This window comes from Antechinus flavipes, chromosome 2 (genome assembly GCF_016432865.1).
Source record: "Antechinus flavipes isolate AdamAnt ecotype Samford, QLD, Australia chromosome 2, AdamAnt_v2, whole genome shotgun sequence".
NCBI lineage: Eukaryota > Metazoa > Chordata > Mammalia > Dasyuromorphia > Dasyuridae > Antechinus > Antechinus flavipes.
Genome location: NC_067399.1, coordinates 390,979,458 through 390,998,347, shown reverse-complemented (window position 1 = coordinate 390,998,347; position 18,890 = coordinate 390,979,458). Strand labels below are relative to the sequence as shown.

Here is an 18,890-nt window from a genome sequence, read left to right as displayed (position 1 = left end):
GGAACAAGGTTGATTTATTCCTTTCTAAACATTCCCTTTGAAACAATATCTAGTCAGGTGACTTCAAACTGTCTAATGGGAATATCTGAGCTATGAAGAGTTTGATTGCTCTCTCTCTTCTGCCCTCATTCATCTCCCATTAACATTCAAAGGGGATGAAGTGATAAGAAAACCTAGTTGGGTTTTAATCAACTGATTTTTTATTAAATATTAGATATTTTGATGTTATATAATGTCCCAAGTGAGGCTAAGGAAAACAACATTCTCTAGCCCAAAGAACTCACATTCAGTCTCCACTTTCCATGGTAAAATAAAGATATTCTTCAAAGTCTTCACAGGAAGGATCTGATTAGGCAACACCACTTCCTTTGGGCTCAAGGCAGTATCCATTGTCAGTGAGGGATCCCCACAGGTTCCATCTTTGGGACTGAATTGGTCGTAGGGCCAAATAGATATGTTCAGTGAACAGCTCTGACTGGAAATCCTCTTTCAAACAAACAAAAAACATAAGCCAAATAGATATAAATTTTATTTTCTGGGACTGAAAAAGATTCTATATACATTACTTTGCTAAGCTCTGAAAACAGTTGGCAGGAATCACTCCCAACTCTCTGTATTGAACTTTGAACTAGCCCATATCAGATAATGCTATTTTCAATTGCAATTTCCTCACGAGAGCAAAAGTATTTTATATTTTTGTTGCTATCTCCCTTCAACCCCAAAGTTTATCCTCTTAGAGGATCCTCTATAACTATATTCTCACCTTATCCAAATCCTAGTTTTACTAAATGCATCTCAAAATGGTGTGAATTCGGGAGTTTTGTCACACCAGAAGCTACAGAACTGGGGTCCAGATGATCACTTCTGCCAAGATCTCCAAGGCTTCCGGTGCTCCAGGCGTGGGGAAGATAGGCAGACTCATTCAGGGCTGTATCCAGAGTACAGAAAGAAGGGCTAGAGAAGGACTTTAGATCTTTAAGTGTTGGATTACTGTGCCTCAAAGCTGTGAAGAAGAAAAGAACTATCATTTTAAAGAATAGGATCTTGGACTTTCATTGGGGTTTTTTTGAGAGGCAATAAGCCCTAAAGGCAGGAATACTTGGCTTCAAGACCCACTTTTGACACACAATGGTTTGTGTAATCTCTTGATACTATAGGCAACTTTCTAAAACTATAAAGTTGAAAAAAGGATTATGGTATCATAGATCTGAAACTGAAAAGGACCCAAGGCCACTAAATTCAACATTCTCATTTTACAGATGAAAAAACGAGGTTCAGCAAGGTGTAACATCGTTTTCCAAACTAATATTACTAGTGCTGAGACAAGAGTCAAACTACAGTCTTCTGACTTCAAGTCCACTACTCTAACCAACATACCACCTAATATGTCAGAACTTAAGAGATTTAATCCAGATGTTTGCCCTAACATACAATTTTACCCAAATTCTCCTGACACTTGAAGGATGCCTCATCAATGATATCCTACTCCATAATTCTCCAGTACTCAAAATAAGGAATATATAGGTACAACAGCAAGTTCCAACACAGTGACCAGATCTTCTTACAGTAGACTGAATGGTATAGTGGCAAGATTCCTGGACTAGAAGCTACAAAACTGGGGTTCTAATGCCAACAGATTAGGTGAATGACCTTAGACATACAATCTAAATCTACAAGATCTTCTGTGGGGAAAAAGGGACAATATCTTTATAGATAATGATAGGTTATGAACTATGGTTATCTATGGAAAACCTGCAATATTACCAAAATATGAAATATAAAAGCTATTTTATAGTTTTAAAAAAAATATATATGTAAAATACATATATATTAAAACTATTTACTATTTTAAGTAAAAAAAAAAACTGACATAAAGAAGGAGCTACTAGTGGCCACTATTTTCTTCCTCACCAGAGACAACTAACTGCCTTTGTATAAGGATAACTGTGTGTTGTGAAAGGCAAGAAAATCTCATTCTGAGGATGCCATGAGGGCTGGATCCAATGATTCACCCCAGTTCCTTTAAGGAATTGTGAGTGAGACGTGCAGAAGGGCTGGGATTAACTGTACCTTCCAACTCTGCTGAGAACAGCATCTTTAGCCTCTTCTGAGCTGGCTCATTCCCTAGAGCAGCTGATTGTTGGTAATATCTCATGGCCTCTCCCAGGTTCTTCTGGACTCCAAGGCCCTTTTCATAGCAAATCCCCATGTGGTACTTGCTCTGAGAATCCTAAAAAAGACATACATACATATATATGCAAGATCATAGATGTAGGATATATTAAAGCAGAAGAAAAGAACAAAGGATTGGGAACCAGCAATTTTTACCCATGTTGTATAAAACAAGAACCAAGACCCAGCACTGATATCTATACACACCAATGAACTGTCACCATAAAAAGAAATCAGAGGTTATCAAGGAGAATCTGAGCTCAGAGCCAGCGTAGCCCAAAGAAGAGAGAGTTAAAGATTATCCAGAGAGGTACTGAATGCCTAGGGATTGTGGAGCATCCCTCACCAGGAACTGTGCTTACTGAAGGAAGTAGTGAATAAAGGATAAAGCTGCCAAACTGAATCATGGGAAATCTGGGGAAGAAAGTCAGCCATTGATGTTTATTGTAATAGGAAATGAATTGAACTCACACAAATCATGGACGAAACATTCTAAAAACCTCGTGTAAATATATTCTGAACATCTAATACTAGGTGCTGTGGGGCTTATAGGTAAGAAGTCTGAATAAAGAGCAGCATCTAAGGATGCCAGAAATTAAAATGCTTACAACCCTGCCTAAGGCCAATTTTATAAGAATTAATGTTTGGGGGAAAAAAACCCAACAACTCTCTTAATTAATATGCAACAACTAGTATTATATAGTACATTAAGACTTCTAAAGCATTGTAGATAGGCTATTTCATTTGATCCTCATAATAATCCTGTGAGGTAAATGCAATTATTATTCCCATTTTACTGATGGGGAAACTGAGACTGATAAAGGTTAAGGTATTGCTAGTAAGAATCTGAGGCAGGATTTGAAGTTAGGTCTTCATGCCTCCAAGTTCAGCAATCTCTCCACTCTATTATCTAGCTGTCCCTCCTCTCTATGCAGGCTAAGAACCGTCTGTTTTATATACGCTATAAATACCTGAAAGGCAGTTTGGAGTCCTGAAAGAAGGCATGGCAGTTCAGATCCTATCTCTGGCCTACATTGGATGTGTGATCATGGATACTTGCTCATTAAACATCCAACATTCTATTACATTCACCCTTCCCACTGTCCCTAGGCAATTTTCTATGACCATTCCCTAAGTCACAAGACAGCTGCATATCGGTGTAAGGAAAGGGAGCTTTCTTATCTGGACTTTCCCAATCAATGAATTCACAAACCCAGATGAAAAAACAAGTACTTACAAAACGCCATTCTAGCCACACAATAAATACGTGAGGCTTGTTTTTGCACACCTTCTTAAAAGCATTTAAAAACATCTTGTGAGTCAAATAATGTCCCCCAAGACTCTGTTATGTCATAGAATAGATGCCTGGACTAATACCAAGGACCTATTAGGAGAGCCCTAGCCTTGGGCACTGCTGCCATGGTTACATAAGAGGCTCTCACTGCATTGTGATTGGCTGAGGTGACAAACAGCTTCCTGTCAGTCCTTCTGGGTGCTCCTTACTTACACAGCTAGAGAGACTCCTCACACTTGCCAAGCACATTAAAATTCAGGTCCATTTCAACCTAGAGAAGATTTTGTAAGGTTCTTTTGAGAGCAAAGACAGGAACAGAAGGAGATGCTGGTCAGTAACCTAAGAAGCCTTCACAAAATGGAACTGAAAAAAATCCTCTTCCCCAAGAATGCAGGCAAAGCTACCTGGGTGCTGACCAGAAAATGAAGGAAGAAATGGCCTGAGTATGGAGAGACTGCAGGATGAGCTGATTCCTTGGATATAAGCTTGGCCTAGTCTGCTAGAAAAGATTTCCACTGCTTAGGAACTGAGGTGCTCCTCCTTGCCCTTTCTCCTTCTGCCTTCCCAAAGCTCCAGAGGCTCCCTGTCTCACTCCCCGCTTACCCCGTTCCTGGCTGCAAGCCAAAGGTACTTCACAGCTTTTTGTTCATCCTGGAATGGCTCCTTGGTAAACAGCACCCCCAGATAGGCTTGAGCCTAAGGCAGAGGGAGGAAAAGGGAGGTCTCAATCCCTGCCATGGTTGCCCACAGAGATCCACCACCACCACTTTGGGGCAGGAGCCTCACCTCTTTCAGGCCAGCATCAGCTGCTTGCTTCAGCATGGTCACTGCTCTCTGCTTATCAGCTTCCCTTGCTGGGACCTGGTCACTCAGCAGGGACTTGGCATAACGGTATTGAGCCATTTGGTGGCCCTTCTGGGCAGCAAGCTGGTAATAAAAAACTGCCTGGCACAAATGGACAGGCACCATGTTCAGTTTTATCCCTGGAGGCTCCCCTCTTACTCCCTGGGCCATTCTTTATTCCCAGCTGAGCCAGGGCTGTTCTCCACAGTGTGAGATCAGACTTTTCCACTCAGCTTTGATCTCTCTTAACAGTCTGGCACAGAGGAGGAGTGCAGATAAATGAGAAGGCTTCATTTACCTTGCTGAGGTCTTTTTGGGTCCCTTTTCCATGCTCATGACACAAGCCCACATTGAACTGGGCTTTGCTATAGCCCTGATCTGCAGCCTTCTGGAAGTAAGAGTATGCTGCTTCATAATTGCCATTTCTTATATTTTCAGTACCTGTAAGAGATCACAGGCAGAGGAGCCACTGTAATATCACAGTTGCCAAAGACCCCCTGATCCCAGAGCACAAATTGTCTGATAATAGGTCCCTTCCTTAATCCTGATCCTAAAAGTATAAGAGAAAATAGTAGGGATGGACCATACTTCTTCCAAATGTCAAATCCTTTTCATACTGACAAATGTCTGGGATGCTTTTCTTCAACCATCAGGGCTCAACTCAATTCTCAACGTCTCTCAATTTCCACTCAAGATAATCTTTCTCTGAATTCTTAAGTCTTCTCTGTCTGTACCATTGCTTTTGGCACTTAATCATATAACATTGCCATTGTTACTTAACAGTTTCATGTTATGCTCAGAAGAGATTATCTTTTGCCCAAATCGCTCATACGTGATGATGCAAAAGCCAAATTCAATTTAACCACCAATTTAACTGCAGCTACTACTTTTCTTATTCTAAGTTCTTTTGGCAGGACTGATTGATAGGGGACAAGAGAGGAAGGAGGAGGAGGTAGCCTCTAGTCTAAAACTTCATCTACAAATTTAACCCCACTCAATGGAATGAGCTCCCTGGTTTCTTAGGGATTCTGAGACTGTGACCTATGTTTAGTCACTTTAGGGCCTATACCAGAAAACCAGTCAATTACCTTTGTGTCCTCTCCCTTTTTCAATACCCCCCACCTCATCCCAGGGTGGCAATAAGTTACCTAGGAAATTGAGGGCGATGGAAACACTGAGCTGGAATTGCTGTTGCAAGGACAACATGGCTTCTTCTAAGGAAAGAGGCTCTGTTTCCTCCTGCTCCTGAGTAACAAAGAGCCAGAAGAGTCAGTTTGGGGTAGTTAAGACAGATCCCTCCCCAGCCTTTGGAATGCCCCAATTCCCTGTTCAGGGGACAAATAATAAGCCTCTGAACAGTGACATCTCACCAATACCAGTCTGTCTCTGGTGGTGTGACACTGGCCTGGTCCAGTTGCACCCAAGAAATCAATGCCAACAGGTTCTGGGGAAAGTCCAGAGACACAGCTATATAGCAAAGGAAACAAATCCTTTGCTCTCCTTCTCTCCTGCAACCCATCTCTCTGATTCACCATTTCCCAAAGTCCTAGAAACATGCAGTTACAAAGGAATGTCCACTGTCCTATCCTGGGGCATTCAGCAGCAAACATTCACCAGGGTAGACTTTCCCAACTCTTTGGACCTCCTCTGACTGACTTCAAGACAATTTCATTACCTGCTTCACAGGGACCCCTGAGTGGGGCTGTCCTTGAGGAGTTATGGGACACAAGGCTCTCAGGTTGAGGGTCCTGAGAGTCAGATCCTTTCGGTTCTTCTTTGAGTTCCTCAAGGCAAGTATGATAATGGGGTGGAGGATTATTTGTAGGGAGGATGTTTTTCTTCAACCCTAAAAAATGCCAGGGAGAAAGTAGTAAGGCAAAAAATGTGTAAAGTCCTGCCTAAGGCTGGACTGCAGCCTTTGATTGTGTTTTAAGGATGCTAGGGCAGAATTTAACTCTGTATTCTGATACTCTATGATGCTTAGGCTTTGTATTTCTTCTCTGTCTCCTCCTAAGGAATCACCATTGAAAGGGGTCTTAGAGGCTATTTTGCAATTTTCTTCAAGGCAGCCATCCTTTCTACAGCATCACTCTCAGGGATATAATGGAATAGCTGAACACTCATTTTTGGACATCTGTCAGAATGATTCCCAATCCTGAACCCCAAGCTGGCTGTCCATAACTTGCATCCAATTCTAGTTTCACACTCCAGAGTCATAGATTAAGTCCATTTCCTCTTTCATCATAATAACCCTTTCCCCCATCATTCACAAAGAGATATATACATTAATATTCTCTTCAGTGATCTTTATCCATCCAACTATACCTAACCCACATTTCTCTGAGGCCTCCACAAAAGATAGACTGTAAGGGACAAGGCTAGCTGTCTTGAAGAAATCAAGATAAAGAAATCAGTTTAGTTTGGAATGACTTTTTTAAATGAACCTAGGCTGACTGACATAACGATTATTTTCTTGGTCTTAAATGCTCACAAACTATCTCTTCTAGAATTCTGCAGAAGATTGATGTCAAGCTGACTAGTCTGTAGTTTTTCGAACTTATTGTTTCCTTACTTTTCCTCACTTTTCAACTCCTCATCTTAAAATCATTTATGATGTTCTCAAAAGATTCCCTCCGAAGAAAAAGGCATTTATTAAGAGATTACTATATTGCTAAGTATTAGCGATACAAATAAAAAAGAGAGCCAATCAGTCTTCTTGAGGAACTCATATTCTAACTGAGATAGATAACATGTATAAGTATTCTATTACAAAATGGATGGAAGGGTACTAAGGAATTAGTTACAGGACATACAGTAAGGCCTGATAGTTCTTCCAGTGTACTGGTAGGCCAGATGGCAATACCTGCATCTAAGAAACATAGTGGTGGAGCAGATGGTAAGGCCCAGCAGACCTGACTCTACAGTGGGAGGTCAGATGTTACTAAGAGCAAATGATGGCTCTCCAGCTAGAGGAGAGATTGCAGTCACTGACTCCCTCATTTATTCAAATGGCATGAGTGGCCATGTTTGGCAAGTTGGAGTGGGCTGATATAAGAGGAGACCAAGGCAACCACCAGTGGAAAGCAAGGAATGGGCTTGGAAGGCTGAAGTGCAGTAGGGACTATAGACTTCCACCCAGAAGTGAGAGGATGGGAAAGTTTCAATGTCCCCTAGGGAAAGAAAGGGGAGGAAGCACTGGCCGGAAGGCGGTGAGTCAAGAGCTTCCACTTCCCTGTTTATCCTGGGCCTTCAGGAAGAAATTTAAGCCAAATAAGAGGGATAAGATTGAGGGGTAGAGATGACACAGGAAGGAAACAGGGCATGTCCAGGCATTTGCTTCTTTTCTAAAACGCTGGACGGCTTTTTCTCATATGCTTGTTCCCTCAGGGAGCTCATCCCTTATTTCAATTGTAAGTCAGACTTCATTACAATAAATGCCAGGGGATCATTCAAATTATTTACATACTTGTAATCAGACTGTATAGAATACTCCTTAAAATATAGAAGCCATTCATTGAGAATTAAAATTAAAAGACTGATTTCTGCTCTTTATCTAAGAAACACTAAGTTTTGTCCCTTACCAATTATTGTGGTATGAAAAATTAAAATGCCCCTCCCCTGGGGATAGGTGGGAAGCTATTTTCCAAAGGAAATCAGATATACTATAACATTAACATTTTGAAAAGCTCATTAACTCTAATTAATACAATTATTTATTGAGATCAATGATTCATTGAGATTCCAGAGAACCAGTGATTAAGAATGTTAACTACCTTGTGATAGAGAAGTGATGGACTAATATGCAAAATGAGATATATGGTCAATGTGGGAATTTATTTTACTTGACTATATCTGTGTTCTAGATGTTCTTCTATTTTTGGGGGGTGGAAGGGAAGGTAGAAAAAATGCTTGGATTGAAAAAATAAAATTTAATATAAAGACATCTTTTAAACAACTAAATAAAGGAGATCTTCAAGACCCTCATTTCCGTTTTCTCTCTTGGCTGAGTGGGACAGAAAAACTTCAAGCGTGGAACTGTCCTACGCCCTGGGTGGATATAACTTTACCACATTCACTTTCCTCTGACCTCACTTCTGACCCCCTAATGAGGAAGAGCTGATGGCTCTTTTCCTGGGGTGTGTCCCATATCTACATCCTGGCCAAGAGGAATTCCAGAACCACTCCTTCTGCCTGTCTAAGAGATAACTTACATAAGTTTTGGCATAGCAAAGGGGAGAAGCGGATCTGCTCCAGGTGACTGTGCCAAGAGCACTGTCCTTGTCTCTGGAAACCAGGTAATGATGCCTGAAATTGGATCTGCCTGGCCAGTTGCAGGGTCAGAACAGCCAGGGTTCCCTAAGGGGGGAAAAAAACACCAACTGTCAGAAACCCAACTGGATACAAGCAAGAAGAGGAATGAATTAGTCCCTCTGTAATCTAGGTTACTAAGACAGATCTTGATTTCCTGTTAGGACAATCCTTACTTCACCCAATCCTGGAGGATGACTTCCTTACAATACGAGAAATGTGATTCAATAACTACTGAGACAATTTTTGAAAATGTAAGGAAATAAGACCACTCCTGTGTCTTGAAGGTCAAAACATTCTCCTTGATGGTTTATACATAAGATTCCTATCCTTGATTGCTTAGATTAGTGAACAAAGTGTTTTTGTATTAGGGTTCCAGTGCCAGCTATAATACTGGCTTGAAAGAGAAGTTTCAGCCCATCTTATTCCACAAAGGGAGACACTTGAATTAGATACTACCCATGAGCTCCTGGGATTCCTGTTTCCTAGAGAAGAATGGACTATGGGAGGGAGGAGTCCCTCCTGCAAATAGCTCTACCCATAGGGTTTGAGGAAATGGAATTGATGCAGGTACACTATCTGGATTACAAAAATAATGTACCTAGTACCTAGGACAGGGTTTCATCTTGTTTTGTGTCATGGAGCTCATGGCAGTCAGGTGAAGCCTGTGGAGTCCTTCTCTGAATAATATTTGTTGGTTCCATTCATAACTGTAGAAATGATAAATTTCACTTATAGGGGAGTGAAAATAATTTTTTATTTCCCCATCCAAGTTTATGGAATACTTGAAATCTATTGCTGGACTCAGGTTTAGCATCCCTGACATAGGATAATAAACTGCTTGTGTTAGGAATTCAATAAAGTGTTTAAACTGAATGGTTCAACTCTAAGATCTTGGTTGAGAAGGTTGATGGAAAGGGAAAAGATGTGTCTTGGCTTAAGATTGGGTCTAAACACCATCTGACATGCCTTTATTCTCTGTAATTGTCTATGAAGCCAGAAGACTTCTTTTATCTCTTGCTAAAGGATGTATTTTCTGCACATGTATCTAATTGATTTCACCTTGCTGTCAAAGATTCTGAACTTCAAACAATCTTTTTATTTCATTAGGCATAAAATCTTGAAATCAATATATCAATTAAGAACCAATACTGGACTCTGTGCTAGTCACTGTCAGGCTGTAAGGGCAACCAGAGACACTACCTTTAAAATTTTCTTTTTATTATATCACTGGTTGTACCACTTAGTCTATACTACCTTGTATTATTATTTTTATATTTACTGTTAATTTTCCAGACTAAACTCAAAAGTTCTTTGTAAATAGGCTTTTTTGAACTTCTTGGTATGTCTAGACCCTAGGCCAACTAATTTGCAAGTATTAAGTACTAATAAGTGTCAGGCATAGTGAAGTAACAAATAGTAGGGCTAGAGTTAGTTGTTAGTTAATAACTGATAAGGAACACACATAAGATCACTAAAGATTGATATTAATTTAGCAGTGTCTTTAACTTAAGCAGCATTTAAAAAAATGCTCACAAGAACCATTGGCAGATCTATAAAAGGAAATTAAAAAAAAAAAGACGAGCAAAAAGTAAAAAGAAAGGATAAAAAGGAAAGGGAGAGTAAAAGTGAACTATAAAGAAGATGAAGTTGATTAGTCACTTTAACAACTTTCTCAAAGACTGCTGATCCCATCTTCCTCCCAAATCATGGGTTAGCTATACTTTAATAATGACTAAGTTTTTACATTATAAAATGCTAATTTAAGCTTTGCAAAGTAATACATACATAGTATCTCCTCTGATGCAGATGATAAATTACTTGTCTACTCACAGTGATGTTCCCATCACTTCACCTCTTGGCTATATTTCAAAATGTAGATCCCAGATATAACCTGAACAGATGCAGGGAAGACATACCCATGAGACAGCATCCCACATTCTGTGACATGACAGGCGTCTTGAGATCCATTGGAATGCATTTTTCCAGCCTTGATACTTTGGGCCACTGCCCACACCCAGGGCATGGGACTCATGCCTAAACAAAAATCAAAATAAACCATAAGAATCTGTTAAATAGGTGGGAGTAGGGCAGCTAGTGGTGCAGTGGATAGAGCACCAGCCCTGAAGTCAGGAGGACCTGAGTTCAAATCTGGCTTCAGACATCTAACACTTACTAGCTGTGTGATCCTGGGGAAGTCATTTAACCCCAACTGTCTCAGCAAAAAAATAAAAATAAAATAAAAAATAGGTGGGAGTAAGGTATTGTTGAAGGGTGAAGTGTGTGTCTGTGGTTGATCCTCAGAAGTAGCTCTTATCCTTACCTATTATGGGTGGACACAACAGGTGGGGACTGAAGTGACCAAGTGATTTGAGGATCCTCTTGGCTGGGAGTCCCAGGGGTCACACCACGAAGACTGTACTTAGGCAAGTGCTGTAGGGCTAAGAAGAGGGAAATGTGGACAGTCAGAAACTCAGATGTTGAAGATGACCCCTATTTCCATTGGTCCCTGGCTCCTGAATTATATAAGGGAAGGGCAACAGCAGTGGTACCTTAAAACAACTAGGAAAAATGACCTAGGGCTCAATGATCTCTTCTTGATTCATTGGTTTTCTTTCCTAAACCTAGCACGTTTCTATCTTGTCTTCCATGACACAGGTCCTACCCTTGACTCGGGTCTATTCTTCTATGGCTTCCTTATTTGCTAAAGGAGAAGGGAATAAGCATTTATTTGATTATTATTTCAATTAACTATATAAAGTATCCCTCTTCCTCCCTCCCCCATACTTGGATTGGTTAAAATCACTAGACTTTAAAATCAAAATACGATTCTTGAAAACTTTCCATCTAAAAGGGAGTTTTTGTAAGAGTTTTGCAAAAATTATCTTTTGGTTGACTTATGATTGGATAACCACTAATAATGATCATATCGTAATGTGTTTACAAAAAAAGTTTACAAAATGGCCTTGTAAGGAAGTACAAGTATTATGTACATTTTACATAAACAGAAACCTAAAAAAAAGTAAATGATCAAAATTACAAAGATAAAAGCGCACCCCAGTTTAACTCCACCTACGTGGCTATCCCCGCCCCTTTCCAAGGCCCCGCCCCACTCCCGGATTGGCCCCATCCATTCCGTCATGGCGGGCCCCTCGCGGCCTATCGCCACGTTTTCCGATCCAACTCTGCCTACGGTTGTTGGGGCTCCGCGACGTGGCGGAGGTAAAATCCCTGTATCTGCTCGGAGTCCCCTCACCTCGGCCCAGCATCCCTGGGAGTCGCCACATGTTGTCACGACGACAAAGAGCGGTGCGCAGAGAATACCGGAGATACGATGAAAAGGTCACATACTTGCTACGACTCCCAGGGAGGGAGAACAGTCGGAAGTGGCACCGCCCGGCCAATCAGAGAGCTGGAACTCAACCGGAAGAAAGGGCACCATAGAGAGGAAGGGAAGGGTGGAAGGGCAACAGGCCTGTTCCGGAGGGACTCGAGTTTAAAGAGAAGGAGGCCTAGCTTTAGTTTCGCTCCTCAGATATCATACTCTCTCCACCTCTGCCGTTTCTGCAGAGTAGAAGGACTGCCGAAGGGACTGGAGAAAGTATGGTCACTGACATCATAGAGAGGCAGTGGGAAAAGGGGCCTGGATCTGATGGGGCGGAAGCGGCTGGGCTCCCTGCTGGGCAAAATGGGGGCGTGGTCGTGCAAATACTGATGAGGAAACAAGTCGCGAGAAAAGTCACTTGTACAATGTCAAGAGTCCTTACCCTGCACTCTAGGATAAAGTGGGGAGAGAATAAAAAACAAAAACAAAAACAAACCTGCTAGTAATAGTAATTTAAATTTTTTAAAATTTTCTCCATTACATGTAGAAACATATGGGGGGGGGGCGGGTTTAGAGTCAGTGTTAGGGTTCATTTTTTAAATACATTTCTTTATGAATCATGTTGGGAGAAAAAAATCAGAACAAAAGGGAAAAACCACGAGAGGAAAAAAAGTGAACATACCATGTGTTGATTTACATTCAGTCTCCATAGGGAGAAAATGATTATTGTAGATAGCTCTCTCCCATGCCTTCTTTGCCTACTTAATTCCTACTTACATTTTCAAGTCCAAGTCAAATACCATCTCCTCAAGGAAGCTTCCTTAATTTTTTTATGAGTTTAGGAGAAGCAAGTCATTTGGAAAAAAGAAACTCCCTTCAGTTCTTTCCAAACCATTTCTCCTTCAGCACCTCCCTGTTATGCATTTATATGCATTTACAGTATTATATCCATTACAGTATGTAATCATCTGTGTATCTGGAATGGCCTTCTTCCCTGCTTCCTGAATTCCTAATTATTTTTCAAGCTTAATTCAATTGCCATGTCTTCCAGAAAGCTTTCTTTTATTTCTTTGACAGTAATAATCTTCTGAGCATCTCAGAACATTTTATTTTACATCTCTTTGTTGTAATTATTCTACAAATACAGTATATTGTGGCCATACATTTTAATGTCTTCTACCACAACTAAGTTACAAGAGGAGCAACTACTATGCTTTTTAAAATTTCTCTTCCAAATTTGATCGTTAAATAAACACTTAACGAATTGAGTTTCGTAGGTGTCTAAATCTGATGACTTTTTCTGTTTTGGTACTTTTTGACTTCTCTGTCCATTTTATTTACCCTCCTGACCCCTACCACTTTTCCTCCTACCAGATATTTTTTCTCCCTAACCTTTGGTGACACTGCCATCTCCTGGTTTTTTTAGTTGTTTCATAGTCCTTTACCCTTTCCTTCCTGATTTTTTATTGTTTTACCTTATATACTCTTTAATCCTTTTAAATTCTACCTCTCTGGTACCTCTTATCATCTCCTTCCATTCATTTATTATCTCTTTTCATGACTACCGATTCTATATATCTACTCCTAATGCTATACTTGAACTCCCAGTTATGAATCACATGGATGGCCTAATAGAATGTCAAATTCTGTATTGTAAAGGAACAAATAATGGGAAGTTCTACTCAGGATCTGATTTTAACCAGTAAGGAGAAACAATCTGAAGTGGAAATGTTGGGAAATTACTGGAGATGGGAATAATTCTTACTACAGGACAAGTACAACAAAGAGTACAAAATCTTAAATTGTGTGATACCAAAGAAATGTTGAAGATAGTCTGACGTGGATTCAGTTTTTTGGAATATGGATTTTAAAGGTTCACCAAAATTTAGTCATTCAAATTTATTTAGTGCTACTAGAATACCAATCATATATGCTTGGGATACAAAAGCAAAAAAAAAAAAAAAAATTCCTACCCTCAAGGAACATACACATTGTAATAGAGGAGACATAAAAATAATTGATTACATAGAAGATATATAAAAAGTAAATGAAAGCAATCTAAAAGAAGAAGTCATATGTTAGGACACTAGGAAGTAAAATTCTTCTGATAAAGTCAGATAAAAGAGAAGAGGTAGCTTGAGATTCACTGGAACATCTTATTTTCGAGCCATAGTACATGGCTTTTTTGTAATGAGAAGGTTTCAAGAATTAAAATTTGAATTTAATAGTCTCAACCAACCAAGCTATAGTGTGGGGAGGAAAGAGGGATACTTTATGTGATTAGACGAAGTAATAAACCAAATTCATTTGGAGGAACAAAAAGTCTGGAAAATCAAGAAAAATAATTCCAGATCTTATATTGCAAAGCAGTTATCATCAAAGCTATTTATCAAGGGTTAAGAAATGGGAAAATAGGTCAGTAAAACAGATTAGTAAGCAAAAATCAGAAATAATTGAATTCAATCCAGTAGTATTCAATAACCTAAGAACATAAATTATTTGGGGAAGAGCTATTTGATAACAGCTGGGCAAACTGGAAAGCAGTTTGGTAAGGATGGATTTATACTGGTATTTGATGCTATATAACAAGGGTTCCAAATGGATGATCAACTTAAATATAAAAGGTCACATAAAAATTAGAGGAAAATAGATAATAATATACAACTAGAGAGGAAAATTTTTAAAGGATATAAAGAAAAAAATGGATAATTTTGATGACATGAAACTGAAAAGCTAGAACAATAAGGGAAACAGTTGATAACACACATATCAAATATTTCTGATAAGAGTGATATTTAAGTTATATGGATAATTAAATACACAAATAGGAACAAGAACAATTCCTTAAAGGGTAAGTGATCAAAAGTAGCAAAAAATTCTCAAAAGAATTGTAAATTATTATTAGGATGGGAGAGGAAAGATGGTGGGCTGTTAGGAAGCAATACAATGAACTCTCTAGATAAACTCAAAAAAAAAATTCACTAAATTAGATCTTGTTGGGGAAATCCAGAATAAGAGTGAATCCTTTGTTTTGCATCTTGGCATAAGAAGACTGAATTACACTGGGCATGCTATATTCAGGCATCCCAGTGCTCAGAGAAAAATTGTGTGTGAGAGGAAGACACGGTTCCAGACCCATGTTTGAGCACTATATCAGGGATAAGTACCAACTGGCATCTTTTTTGTCCATACCAATTTTCGGGTCACAGATGCAAATTGAACTGAGAAGGAGTTCTGTGGAAGGAGGTAGTGTTCCTAGATAGGGAGACCCTAAACGGTGCAGAAAAAAGAGGAAGTTCAGAAGCTAGCAGCAAGCCAGTGTGGCTTAGACCCCAAAAAGCATCATTTCCAATATATAGCCCAACTTACAGAGAAATTATCTAGGGAAGAATCCCACAACAAGCCTATAATTCTGTCACTGGATTCAATTGTTTTCCAGCTAGCTGAGAGGAGAGAAATTTAATCTAGTGTTCATAGTCTACTGCAATTTTGCACAGAACTAAATCCAGGTCAGGAATTCGGGGAACTCAGATCATCAAAGAGGATAGCAACCAGATTTTGCTCTGGACCAGACCACTTAAAGGAGTACTTAACATTTGCAGGCCCCCAGCCTGTCCCTGAAATCCTAGAATAGCATAACACTCAATACTTCCAAGAAACAACAGAATCAGCTCAGCCTTCCCTCCAAAAGGAAGGCCGAGTCCAGACTAAACATTAAGTTCAAAGTCAGGAAGTAAACTGGAAGAATGGGCAAATAGAAAAGGAAAAAAAAAAAGAATCCTGTTACGAGTGGGGATACATAACACAAATAGAAGAGATAATTGAAACAGCTTACTGTTTCAGTTGACAAACTCAACTAAAATTCCTGGAAAAATTAAGAGAGAAATTTTTTTTTTTAACAAATGGAATGAGAACACTTTTTTTTTTTTAATTTGGAAAAGAAATGAGAACTATAGAAGAAAGATTGGGAAAAGGAATAAATAGCTTGGCACAATAAGGATCAAACCTTGCCCAAGCAACAAATTCCTTGAAAATTAGAATGGCCCAAATGAAAGCCAATGTTGCCATGAAGCACCAAGACATATTAAAACAAAATTCAAAAGCTAAGCAAATAGAAGAAAGTATAAGGGATTTCATAGCAAAAATAACTGTTTTAGAAAACAGCCTAAAGAGAAAAAATTTTAAAATCATCAGATTATCTGAATGCCATGACCAAAAAACAGCCTAGACCAGTGGTTCTCAAACTTTTGTTCCTAGTATCTTTACACTATTAAAAATTCTTGAAAATCTGTCCAAAGAGTTTTTGTTTATGTGGGTTATATTAATAGATATTTACACATTAGAAATAAAAGCTAACTTTGAATTTGTACACCATCTGAAAGGGTTTCAGAGACCACGAGGATTCATTCTCTGGATCCTACTTTGAGAACCACTGGCCTAGACAGTCTTTTTAAAAAATATGTATATGTTTTGTTAAATATTTCCCAATTATATGTAAAAAATTAAAATTAATTTTTGAAAATTTTGAGTTCCAAATTCTCTCCTTCCCTCCCCTCTTTTCTTACCTAGACATAATATTTTAAGAAATCTTAAAAAAAAAATTCTAGATTTCTTAGAACCGGAAGGCAAAATAGAAATCGGAAGAATGATTAGTTACTATATATACACACATACTTATATGCATACACACATACTGTCAGAATAAAAGAAATCAAAAATTGAGAAATCATAGTGAAAATTTTGCATGAATAAGCAGCTACTACTATTAAAAAGTGAAGAATAGGGAATTTGATATCTTAAAAAACACATGGACATGTATTTACAGTAGCCAGGAGGAACTTACCCAGCAAAACTGAGTATAATACTATGAGAAAAAATGGACCTTTAAACGACATGGAGGATTTCTAATGAAAAGATCAGAGTTGTGGAGAAACTTTGAATTTCAAACTAAGGCTTGAAGGTAAACATAAAATGCTAACCATAAATCATGATAATAAATGACTTGAAAAGGATAAACTTTGCTTATATTCAAATATGGGGAAATAATATTGCTCCTTCTAAACCCTATCATCATCAGGGTATATAAAGTCAGAACAGACAAGCCTGGTAGGAGTTCATCAGTTATGTCATAATGATTTTAAGAAAAGAATGGAAAGGAGGAAGATAAATACAGAAGTGGGAAAGCGAAAAGAATTAGGAAAATTATCTTATAATTAGGGTTCACAAGTAGACATCTGTACAAAAAGAAGGTGATGAGAGGAAGTGGCTGCCAATTCAACCACACTCTCATCTGAACTGGTTAAAAGAGGTATACACACATACCGTACATTGCTGAGTATAGAAATAAATTTTCATTTAACAGGAAACTATGAGGAAGAGGGGAAATTAGAGGAAGAGAAGATTAAGAAAGGGATTAGTGCTAAGCAAAACATATAAATGTTAAAAACTCTTTTTGAGGCAATAAAGAATGGAAAAATATGAATGGGTGCTGAATAAATTTTGAAATATATGAAAAAAAATATGGTATATATAAGTGTAATAGAATGCTATTATGCTGAACTCTTAATAGCATAATGACTAACTAAGACTCCAAAAGACAAATGAAGAAGCATGCTTCCTACTATCTTTTGAAGGACTTGAAATATATAATAAGGCAAAAAAAAATTTTGACATGGTGTGAAAATTTGTTTTGATTGATGTTATGTTTGTAATAGATTTTGATTTTCTTGTGTTCTCATTTGTGTTGGGGTGGGGTTTTAGAGAAAGAATATGAGAAGGAAAATTTTGGCAAATTTGGAAAACAAATAAAAATTGAGCAGTAAGATTGATTGACTCCTGTGGAGAAACTTTTCTTCTCTGTGGTTTATAAAAGACATAGTAATATGTCTACCCTTCTTTTTTGGATTCTCTTCCCTTTGTCTAAAGACATCTCGTATGAAAATGTTTGTTGCATTGCTTTTTGTAGTGTCTAGAAACTGGAAACTGAATGGATGCCCATCAGTTGGAGAATGACTAAGTTATAGTATATGAATGTTAATAGAATATTATTTTTCTATAAGAAACAATCAGCAGGATGATTTCAGAGAGGCCTGAAGAGACTTGAACTGATGCGAAGTGAAGCATGTACATAGGAGAACATTGCACACAGTAACAAGAAGATTATACAATGATCAATTCTGATGGATATGGCTCTTTTCAACAACGAGATGGCTCAGGCCAGTTCCAATGATCTGGTAATGAAGAGAGCCATCTATACTCAGAGAAAGGATTGTGGTTACTGAGCATGGATCACAACATAGAATTTTCACTCTTTTTGTTGTTGTTTGCTTGCATTTCATTTTCTTTCTCATTTTTTTATTTTTTAATCTAATTTTTCTTGTGCAGCAAGACAATAATTGTATAAATATGTATATATATTGGATTTAACATGTATTTTTACCATGTTTAATATATATTGGATTACTTGCCATCTGGGGGAGAGAGTGGGGAAAAGGGGGGAAAAACTGGATCATGGGGTTTTGTAAGGGTCAATGTTGAAAAATTATCCATGCATATATTTTGAAAATAAAAAGCTTTAATTAAAAAAAGACATTTTGTATTAATATATAAGGAGTTCATTAAGCAACTTAGATTTGTTTTAAAGTACAGAAGATCAAAGCAAGGGCAAGCTGCTGGACAAATATAAGAGTATGACATGGTCTTGTTAAAAATAGTTTCAAGAGGGCAACAACTCAGAATAAGCTGAAGTGGGCAAGAAAATCTAAGATTAAGAAAAGTTAGTTTAAAAAAACTATTTGGTAGAAAAGATAATGAGAGTTATAACTGCTCCCAGGGTGGATGTGATGAACATGACTGAGCTAAATCAGAGCTATTCAACTTTTACTTAGCTTCTGTTTTCTCTTTCAAAGAGAATGATCTCTGGACTGAAAAGGACAAAACAAAACAAAC

The 18,890-nt window shown here is 38.3% G+C and overlaps 1 protein-coding gene across 1 annotated transcript; it reads right to left on the bottom strand.

Annotated features, from left to right (window-relative positions):
* Positions 1 to 177: 177 nt before the first annotated feature.
* On the bottom strand, positions 178 to 12,423 carry DELE1 (DAP3 binding cell death enhancer 1). Its single transcript, XM_051978618.1, has 13 exons — positions 11,874 to 12,423; positions 10,941 to 11,058; positions 10,537 to 10,654; positions 8,521 to 8,665; positions 5,985 to 6,155; positions 5,680 to 5,753; positions 5,458 to 5,554; positions 4,608 to 4,750; positions 4,253 to 4,411; positions 4,070 to 4,162; positions 2,071 to 2,230; positions 764 to 1,003; positions 178 to 486 (listed from the first exon to the last, which is right to left on the bottom strand). Exons 1-12 carry the CDS (start codon positions 11,902 to 11,904, stop codon positions 765 to 767), a joined length of 1,548 nt encoding a protein of 515 aa, XP_051834578.1. The 5' UTR covers positions 11,905 to 12,423; the 3' UTR covers positions 178 to 486; position 764.
* Positions 12,424 to 18,890: the final 6,467 nt, after the last annotated feature.

Excerpts from the sequence above, each read along its gene's own strand:
- DELE1 (XM_051978618.1), bottom strand. The coding sequence starts at position 11,904 with ATGTGGCGACTCCCAGGGATGCTGGGCCGAG. Across the intron at positions 10,655-10,940 it reads GTTGTGTCCACCCATAATAG|GCATGAGTCCCATGCCCTGG; the intron begins GTAAGGATAAGA and ends ATTTTTGTTTAG. Across the intron at positions 4,163-4,252 it reads CTGATGCTGGCCTGAAAGAG|GCTCAAGCCTATCTGGGGGT; the intron begins GTGAGGCTCCTG and ends CCTCTGCCTTAG.